At 43.4% G+C, this 10,146-nt stretch overlaps 1 protein-coding gene across 1 annotated transcript; it reads left to right on the forward strand.

The window, feature by feature from the left end:
• Window positions 1-297: 297 nt before the first annotated feature.
• On the forward strand, window positions 298-10,072 carry LOC118785765 (mitochondrial import receptor subunit TOM70-like). Its single transcript, XM_036540681.1, has 12 exons — window positions 298-613; window positions 2,869-3,042; window positions 4,709-4,835; window positions 5,316-5,425; window positions 6,248-6,396; window positions 6,751-6,958; window positions 7,153-7,287; window positions 7,639-7,746; window positions 7,898-8,014; window positions 8,095-8,192; window positions 8,319-8,441; window positions 8,778-10,072. Exons 1-12 carry the CDS (start codon window positions 356-358, stop codon window positions 8,929-8,931), a joined length of 1,761 nt encoding a protein of 586 aa, XP_036396574.1. The 5' UTR covers window positions 298-355; the 3' UTR covers window positions 8,932-10,072.
• Window positions 10,073-10,146: the final 74 nt, after the last annotated feature.

Raw genomic sequence — 10,146 nt, forward strand, 5'->3', positions numbered from 1 at the left:
TTTAAAAACATGTTTTCTTTCTCGCTTTATGCATATTTCTTTGTGAAGGTACAGGCAGTCATATAACAAAGGTAATATTAACATTAGTAAAAGTGCCGTGATTGCGAATGCCAATCAATTTTTGTTATTGGGTGCGGCTGTTTTCTGCGCAGTCTTTACTTCCGCGTCCTAACTTTCTTCTAAACCGCGCCCACATGTCTCCCAGTTCTCCTTTCTATGGTTTCTCCCCCTCGGTTACGTTCGAGTTCTCGCCAGTATCCCATAATGCTGCAGTTTGACTGTGACCTCGCTGATATCTATGACGGCAGTGGAGTGAGGGGCTGAGGCGTGTGTTTCACTGCTCGTTCCTCGTTGCATGGTGATGGCAGCATCTAAGCCTGTCGAGCCCCAGGTTGGCAGCGGTCTTCCCCGTTGGCAGCTGGCACTCCTGCTGGGAGCCCCCGTTGTGCTAGGGGTCGGGGCTGTGTATCTTTGGAACCGCAGTCGATCGAAGGAGAAGCAAGGCAAACGCAATGGGGCGAGGAAAACTCCCGAAGGTAGTGCCAGTCCCGTCCAGGGCCGAGCTCAGGTAGACGGTGCGGCAAACCGAGCCGGCAGAGAGCAGGAGGATATGGTGAGACAGCCTGGAACCTCTGACCCATCTGTTATTCAAAGCGATTCGTTCATTACAGTAATTATAGGTTCTCTACATCGTCATTATACAATTCGCTGTAGACTAGACAGATCTTTCAAGGACACGGTCTGGCTGTCACGATGCGAGACAGTCGCTGATTGGGTTAGCTAGTGTAGTTGGAATAGGTAGCAAGCTAGCCAACATTTTTTTCATAATGCCCTTTGTCCAGCTTGTCTTACTGTGAAACCCCAATGCATTTTGTCGTGTGGTCAAATCGGAATTGATTGAAGTTTGAGAATCCATGAGTCATTTATACTTGACTTGATAGTGAAGTTAAGCTTAAGTCACATATAGTGCTGCCTGGAAGTCCAACTTTTTCATCTAGGCTAGGGTGAAATTGAGGACGGTTCGAAAGGGCTAGAATGGATATTATAGATAGCTGTCTATGGGTGTAGTCTGCATTAGTTAGCTCGCCATACTAAGTCTCTATAGAGACATGTTTAGCGAATTTCGTTTTTCTGCCAGTGGTGCCTTATACTAAGTATGCTGATTCCAACTTGCTAATATTGTCCTATTTCAGACGCCTGTGTACTTCTGCATAATGTGGTGCTAAAAAAGTAATATTTATTGTCTGTCTTTGTTCACTCATTTATCCAGGCTCCTATTGCAGACTGTAGCTGAATAAATTCTCTCTAAATACTGTACATTGGAAGGCACTGCTAAAGGCCACAGTGCATTGTAGAGTTTAAGTTGGATTGGAATAAATTTAAGGTTGGAATGTAACCATCAGAAATTCATGGCATTCCATGCACAATAAGTGATGCTGTCAGGTTAATGTTCACCACACAGTCAGTTTCACAATTTGACTTTGTTGCACACAACTGGATGTGCAAGCGAAGTCATTGGTAACTTTATTTAGCGTACCTGCTGCAAACCCAAAGTCCATTTATGTTTCAAGTTCTGTCCAGTTGAACACACACCTGCAATGTAGTTCCTCAGCCAAGTCAATAGTTGGTTCGAGAATGGCAGAAATTCTGAAAGGAACAACAGCGTTTCATTTGTTATTGCAAATGAGGTTATTTCCCTCAGGCAATTTTCTGTTTCCATCACAGATATGACAGCAGTGCAAGGAAAGCATTAAATCCCCTGCCCGCTGTTTGAAATGGAAAGCTGAGACTGGAGTAACTCCACATTTTAAGTGGAACTTGGCAGGGAAGTGAGGAGCCATTCTGTATGGACAGGTGTCAGACTGAGAGAATTGCAGCGTTGGCCGGTGTCAGATGTGATACATGGGGCACAGCCGGGCTATGCTGTAGTACATGCCCTCTGTGGTGGACTGCCCTCACAGTTGCTATCCAGACAGCACACCGTACTCTTGCAACGTTTCTGTAACAGCTCTGTTAAATAACTCAGAACAACATCAAGATAATGTTATATGTTCACTAGGTTGAACTTGGAGGTTGTTTGTGTGAGCACTTGTATCTAAAGGAGTGTAAGGGAAAAAGACCAAGAATTGCCAAAGATCTGAGCAAAGTACTTTACTGAAAATAATAGGACAGCTGAAGTGAAGCATGGAGAGCTTGACTGGAGCTGCAGAGATCTACAGAGGCTCATACCTGCATGCATTAATAACATGAGAGATTGTGATATGACGTGCATTGTGACAGATAAGGACTACTGGGGATTGCCGTCTTATCCTTAATGCCATGCTTTCACAAAAGACAAGGAGATAGAGTGTGGACTTGTGCCATAAGGAGGCAAAGGCAGTTGAATGAGGTGAGGGTGTTTGCTTGAGTGTCTGATACATATTGAGTTACCTTAGCTGTTACATATTGCATTTGGGCCATCATCAGAGCCCAACAGTGAAAGTCTGCAGAGGTGCATGGTAATGATGGTAACTCTCAAGGGAACCGCATACTGTTCGTCACTCCCTGGCACCCCCGCGCAGTTGACCCAATTCCCAACCTCAAAAGAGGCTGCTTGTACAAGTGTACAAAATCTACCACTGTCAAGATGTCAAAACGAATGTCTGAAATGTTTCTGCTCTATTTTCAGTCTGATTCTCTTTCAGTTTGGTTCTCAGAAACTGCTGCTGATGGTGTTTTCTCTGTTCTTTTCACTTTATTACCCCTGTCTAGTCTGGCTTGTGTTTCAGCATGCATTTCTCTTGCAGTGTGGTTACCTGATATAGATGGCTCCTGCAGTGTCTGCTATCGTGGCGTTTCAGTATTGACAGGCTGATGTTCTCTTTACAGAGCCCTCTTGACCGGGCCCAGGCTGCCAAGAACAAAGGCAACAAGTACTTCAAGGCCAGCAAGTTTGACCTAGCCATTCAGTGCTACACAGAGGCCATCAGCCTCTGCCCCAAAGACCAGAAGGGAGACCTGTCCACTTTCTACCAGAACAGAGCCGCCGCCTACGAGCAGCAGGTCAGAACCAATAAGGCTGTCTGCAGTTTTTTCTATTTAAATCACCAGTGTCTGTAGCAGCAGGCCTGAGCCAATCAGGGGAATAACTTCTGCTGTGCAGACTGCACTATGTAAAAGACCAGTTTCCTACAAGTAGCAGGTCAGAGCCAATCAGGGACCTTGCTAACTGCCAGGTTCAGTGAGTGTTTGAACACTGAATAAAACCAGGAGGATCTAGTAATATGTTCCATTTCTACCAGCCAATTTCTATTTCTGATTTTCTGTTTTGGCAAGTTGAAAGAGTAGCTGTTGTTACGTTATGATAATTTACTTTGTTGTTAAACATTTTATGTAGATATTTTTGCATTAATGGGACATCAAATGACTGAACATCTTACTTGCTTTTAGACTTGTTGTATTATTCTGCCAAAAGTATTTCAGATTTCAGATCGTATTTGAAATAATAGATGGCATATAGTTCATACCACATTTTCATTAGTCAGGCTCAGAAATAATGTATTACTATTGTTCAGTTGTACAGTTATTATTTATGGTATTACTTATGTACAGTTTAAAATGACATATTGGATTTCATTGTTATTTCAAAACCCTTAGCTGGGCCAGAAGATGATTTAGATGAAATTTGCTAACTGTCGCTCACCTTACACTGTGTATTTAGGGTCTGTCAGAAAACAGTTGGAGGTTTTTGGAAAGTGTACTGTAGAACCAGGAAGGGTCAGCCACACAATATGTAATTATAATACATCTATGCAGCCAAGATGAGTTAGCTTTTGTGTAGTGAGCTATGTGGAAATGCAAGAACTGGAGGCAGCCACACTGTTATATGAGGCCTGGTTCAATGGTAACATGGTTCAGAAAACAAATTCAAGCAAAGTTAGAATGAAAGCCTCCTGACACTGTGTGTGTGATTTCCTGTCCAGTAGATGATTACCTGTGGAGTATGATGACTGATCTATGTTCTGTGGTTGTGAACTGAACATTCCCCTTCTAATCCAGGGCTTCAAGCTTAACTGTTTTAAAAAAGAGCTATTTATACCCTTACCACCGTTTTCACTGGATTGTAGGTTTTTACCATTATTCCTCCTGTTTATTATGTCCACTTTTTCCTGTCTAGTAATATTTTAATGTATTTAAATGAGATGCTGTTCTTCGGGTGCAGTTCATAGCACACTATCACACACTAAAATGCTTGCACCCTTTCACAAATAAAGGTATTTCTCCATATCCACTAGAGGGCAAACTTACTCTTTAAGTTTGTTTTCCAAAAGCTCAGGCATATTCTCCAACAGAGGTCATATTAACAGCATAGTGTGAGTCCTGTGTGCTGCTCAGAAAACAACTTAAAAAAACTAGGACTAGTTTGGGGGAAGGCTTTCACAAGAAGAGATCACCACCTTCTTGATTCCTGGCAGCCAGTGGTGTGTTAGATAGAACTGTGCAGGCTGCATGCAGTTACAGATTTTGAGAAGTGCAGTGACAGCCACAGAATCTTTGCAGGTTATACAGACCCTCTCCAAGGCAGCACACAATAACAGCATGCAGTTTACCCTTGGCCCTTAGGTACATTTCAAACTCACTACAAATATGCTGCGTGTTGTCATTGTGTGCCAGGGGCCCAAGTAATGACAAAGCTGTGGTGTGTCAATTCTCTGGGGTGTTGTTGCAGATGAAGTGGGCGGAGGTGGTGCAGGATTGCTCTCAGGCTGTGGAGCTGAATCCACGCTACATCAAGGCCCTGTTCCGCCGCGCCAAAGCAAACGAGAGGCTGGACAACAAGAAGGAGTGTCTTGAAGGTGCGTCTCAGATTTAATTGATGCTTACTGAAGAGACTTTGTGACTGTGACAGTGACTGATATTGTTTTCACAACTGGGGTTCACAAAAGTGTGCCAGCCCTGGGCATTGACACTCCTGCCATCAGCATCCCAAGGGGAAAGTAGACATGAAGCAATAGCTATAGATTTAGCAATAGCTACGAAAATGGATCTCCATTGAGCTCCATACTGCAGATATGTATAGTACCAGTCAAAAGTTTGGACGCACCTAATTAAGGTAATGGGAAAGGCTTAAAGATCAAAAGACTTTTGTTTAAATGCTTGAAATTTGTCAAAAAGACAGAAAACTCAACTCCACAATTTATATTTGTCTATGAATGAATTTCTTTCCAAAAAAATTTAATTTTAAAAATATTTTTTGGCTATTTTGAAGAATGTAAAATATAAGAGTGCTCTCAGACACTTGCATCTCTTTTCCTTTTCCTTCCATCGGTCTCCAGATGTCACAGCAGTGTGCATTCTGGAGGCCTTCCAGAACCAGCAGAGCATGCTGCTGGCCGACAAGGTTTTGAAGCAGCTGGGGAAGGAGAAAGCCAAAGAGAAATACAAGGTGAGTGTCATGCCGGACAACTCAAGCAAGGCTCACCGAGTTAGTGTGGGTATTCTGAGAAAAAGTTAGTGGACATCTACCTTACAGTAATCTGTTACCATGCACATTTGAGTGGAGCAGAAGGAATATATCTTTTTGGAAATTAATCTTGTTTTCTGGAAGGAGTTAATGCTTTTTCACGAGTGAAACCAAGGTCATATGTCTGACCTTGAGCACACTAAGGACACAGCAAAACAGGCTCTATCTTGGCTGATTACTCTGGGTTTATCCAAATGAACCTTCCATCATTTGTATACCCATGGAACTACACAAGGTGCCTTTTAACACCTGAAAGATTATGTGAGATGCGTCTCTGCATGATTGCTACGTGCCCCTGTGTTTCAAAAGGAATTTTTCAACATTTCCTTGCTGGAAATGCTGTAGTCATGGCTCTGGAGCATTGCAAAAAAAAGTACAGAATGGTACTCAGTTCTCTAATATACCTAACACCAGTGTCAGTGACTTAGCTGAACAAAGATGTAGGTCAGAGATTCCAAGAAGCCCTGTAGTCCCACCTAAGCTGTCTCCTGGCTGATTGGTTTACTGTTAGCTTGGTTACTTAAGTAGAAATTCTAATCTCTGCAAAGTTGTAGAAAGCTCTTGCTGCATAGTTTGTTGTGTGGAGATGAGTTTTATTTCTTTGTAAAGTCGATACATTTACAATTACTTAAGATTATATTATTTCTGTTGATGGCGGTTTGGTGTGTAAGTGGGTCTGTCATCTGTGTTTCTTATCTGCAGTGATCTTAGAGACTAATGCGATCCTCCTTCCTCTCTGTACAGAACCGTGAGCCCTTAATGCCGTCTCCCCAGTTCATCAAGTCTTACTTCAGCTCTTTCACTGACGACATCATCTCCCAGCCCCTGCAAAAGGGTGAGAAGAAGGATGAGGACAAGGACAAAGAGGGAGAAGCCTCCGATGTCGCAGAGAGGTCAGACACTAAGCATTGGAGGCCTAATGAAATAGGGAAAGTGGGGGGTGAAAAAGTGTTAATTTTATATTTTTGACCCCCTGGGCCAAGAAGGTATTGTTGCTGTCTCTTCCTCTGTGTATGTGTGCATTCTTGTCAGTGCAATGATTCTTGAAGGAATGCCACTGCAATCATAAAACTTAGATGCTCAGGTCCATCTCAGAGAAAGTTTGGAAGAATTTACATGCAGTTTTCCTTGATGTACCTGGTTTCTAATTCTAATTCTAGTGAAAAAGCATAACCATTGGATTGTACACAACTCTGGATTGTCCTCAACAGAGTAAGAATTCCCTCCCCTTTGTACACCCCCTGTAGCTCTGGCTACCTGAAGGCCAAGCAGTACATGGAGGAGGAGAACTACGACAAGATCATCAGCGAGTGCACCAAGGAGGTGGAGTCCCAGGGAAAGCACTTGGCCGAGGCTCTGCTGCTGCGTGCCACTTTCTACCTGCTGATTGGCAACGCCGCTGCGGCCCAGCCTGACCTCGACCAGGTCATTAACATGGAGTCCGCCAATGTCAAGGTACTTCATCTACCGCATTACACATTATCTCATCTACCTCAAGAAGCTGTGGTCCACCACCATGGAGGGCTCTCCATCACAGCCCTCCAACACCACTGCATAAGCTGGTATCCATGATCAGATTGTAAAGATGTGTCATCTATCAGTTATTGAATATGTTGACTTTATCTCTACGTGTCCCTGCTTCTTCTTAGCTGCGGGCCAACGCTCTAATAAAGCGAGGCAGCATGTACATGCAGCAGCAGCAGCCCCAGCTGTCCACACAAGACTTCAACATGGCCGCCGAGATAGACCCACGCAACGCAGATGTCTACCACCACCGGGGACAGGTAGGCCCACCCGCTGTTACCAGTGACAGCAGTGACGGACAGGGCATCGTCGTCATCTCACGGTTTCTCCAGGGGGACATGAGTGGCTCTCTGCTCCTACTTTCATCTTGTTTTCGTGATTATTTTAAAGTCAGAAGTTGTGTTATGTATGCAGACACAACAGAAGAAAGAGAAGCATGTGATAATGATATGTAGTAGCAGTGACAGGGTGGTTTAGTGATTAGGAACTGAACATGTGAGGAGAGGGTTGCAGTACCATGCTGTCGTTACAAGGATAGTGGTGATGATATAGATATTTGATAGAGAATGTGATTGTCAAATAGTTAAGGGTGGCCTGATGTGTCCCCTCAGCTGAAGATCCTGCTGGACCAGGTGGAGGAGGCCGTGGCAGACTTTGACGAGTGCATTCTCCTGAGACCTGACTCTGCCCTAGCTCAGGCACAGAAGTGCTTTGCTCTGGTGAGTCAGTGGGGAAATTACAGGACGACCTTTGTGTCGCACATATGTCCTGCAGGAAATTTTGTTGAGCCCCCTGCAAATATGTGATTTTTTGTTTAAAAAAAAAAAAAGGAGTAAATGACACCTCTTCCTCTGTTGTCTTGTGTTGCAGTACAGACAGGCATATACGGGGAACAGTCCCTCCCAGGTACAGAGTGCAATGGAAGGATTTGAGGATGTCATTCAGAGGTTTCCCAGGTGTGCTGAGGGTTACGCTTTATACGCACAGGTACGAGCAAGCTTCCACAACTCGCATTCACAAGTCATCATAATATACTTTATATTTTAATGTCCCTCTGTGCTTTGCAGGCCTTGACAGACCAGCAGCAGTTTGGGAAGGCGGACGAGATGTACGACAAGTGTATTGATCTGGAGCCAGATAATGCCACAACATATGTCCACAAAGGGTCAGTTAACACTGTGATAATTGACTAAGTTGAAAGCTCTGAATTAGCGCGTAACTCTGCAGGGTGTGTGATGTTGTGTCTTGTAGCAGACATCACTCCGTAACCTTTATGTGTGTCTTTTTCCAGCCTTTTGCAGCTCCAGTGGAAACAGGATCTAGATAAGGGCCTGGAGCTGATCAGTAAAGCTATAGAGATTGACAGCAAGTGTGATTTTGCCTATGAAACCATGGGAACTATTGAAGTCCAAAGGTGAGAATCGACCAATGGTTAAAAATTAGATCCATGAAAACACTGACTGAGGCTTAAAAAAGTGGTGTCCACATTTCATATGTCAGATCTTCATTTGGAGATCTGCAGTCTAGTGCATTGTCTAGCTCAGTCTCCACCAGCACCTGACTGACGTGTGCCTTCAGTGGATACAGGTTCACGGCCAGTTATTGGCTCCTATTAAGTAAATAATAGCCAAATTAAGGACGTCTGAATCTCCAGTGGACAGTGCTGGTTTATTTTGCCTGGAGTGTTTTTGCTTTAAACGGTTTGCTGTATCTGTAACCGAGATAAGCCCTCATGCTGCTCATTCCACAGAGGCAACCTGGACAAGGCTATCGATATGTTCAACAAGGCCATCAACCTGGCAAAGTCTGAGATGGAGATGGCCCACCTGTACTCACTGTGTGATGCAGCCCATGCTCAGACAGCGGTGGCCAAAAAGTACGGATTGAAGCCCCCAACGTTGTGAAAGCCCCCCGCTGTCTTCCTGTCTCCTTCTGTCTGACTCTGATCATTCATTAACGGCTACTGTTTGTTTTATTTTATTTTGCAAAGGAGGTGGCATAATGATTTAAAAACAGAATGTTCACTGATAATTAAGTTTACATTGGTTTAAGAGAGAGCGTGCCTGAGTTTGTAGTTGCTGTTCACCGTCCGATGGAGGCAGCCGATAAGACAGGCCCCTTCTCTGTCTGTCAGATTGAGGGATGTAACAGTCTCCTACTTGTCTGCCTGTCAGAACCTACTAGATCCCTTAACCTTTCAAATATATATGGTTTCCCGTGCCTCATTGGCAACATTTTTATAAAGAAAATGAGTGAGTAAAGGGCCAATGGTGTGTGTGCAGTGTCCCCCCCCCCCCCCCCCCATCATTCTGTCCAAGTTCCTCTGGAGGCCAGAATGAGTAGACCTATCCTACACCAATTATTGGGTCATTGATAACACCCTCAGCTGTCAGAGCCTTACTGAGCATCGTGTATTATAACACTAAAGCAAGCTTAGCACACACATAATCCGAAAATTTTCCTGAAATAGAAATGTACTTGCTTTATTTTGAAAATAATGTCATCAGGTTGGGAATTGATGGAATCCACTGTGGTGCTTATGATAGAGTGATGAGTAAAGGAAAAAAAAAAAAAGTAAGACCACATGAGTGACTCTGTATGTTAATCAGGAATGTTCTGTAATATTGCATTTGAGCAGATGGGTCCACAGAGGCAATGATGAGTAGCTCCTAACTCCACGCCATGCCAGGCAGTGTAGTTCTTCACTAAGCTTATGCAGACATGATACAGATCCAAGCAAAAACTGAACACATTGTTTGAACTTGGACAAAAGAGTGGATGTGGAAGTGGTTTAAATGATCTTTTCTACATTTGTTACCATTATTATTACTGTTCAGATCTTTTCAGCTGTGCTGTCCAACTGCCCCCATATTCTTATAATAGTTGTGGAGTGGGAAATGATAAATGCAAGAATTTAGTGAAGAGATGTGTGTTCACAGTTCATTATGTCAGTGTTTTTGTTTGGATTTCTGGAGTTGGGCAACACAGTGTCTGGGATTATGGGGAACTTGTGAAGTTTTTGATTGATGCCATACATTTTTTTATCATCACTATTTTTTTTTTCATTTTTTAAATGTTCTGTATAGGTTGTGTTATATTTCTCTTTATAAATAAATGTT

This window comes from Megalops cyprinoides, chromosome 11 (assembly GCF_013368585.1).
Source record: "Megalops cyprinoides isolate fMegCyp1 chromosome 11, fMegCyp1.pri, whole genome shotgun sequence".
In the NCBI taxonomy this organism is placed as follows: Eukaryota; Metazoa; Chordata; class Actinopteri; order Elopiformes; family Megalopidae; genus Megalops; species Megalops cyprinoides.

Bases quoted from the DNA above. Each gene is read 5' to 3' on its own strand.
- LOC118785765 (XM_036540681.1), top strand. From the start codon at position 356: ATGGTGATGGCAGCATCTAAGCCTGTCGAGCCCCAGGTTGGCAGCGGT. The intron at 614-2,868 runs GTGAGACAGCCT...TTCTCTTTACAG, and splicing joins GCAGAGAGCAGGAGGATATG to AGCCCTCTTGACCGGGCCCA. The intron at 6,397-6,750 runs GTCAGACACTAA...CACCCCCTGTAG, and splicing joins GCCTCCGATGTCGCAGAGAG to CTCTGGCTACCTGAAGGCCA.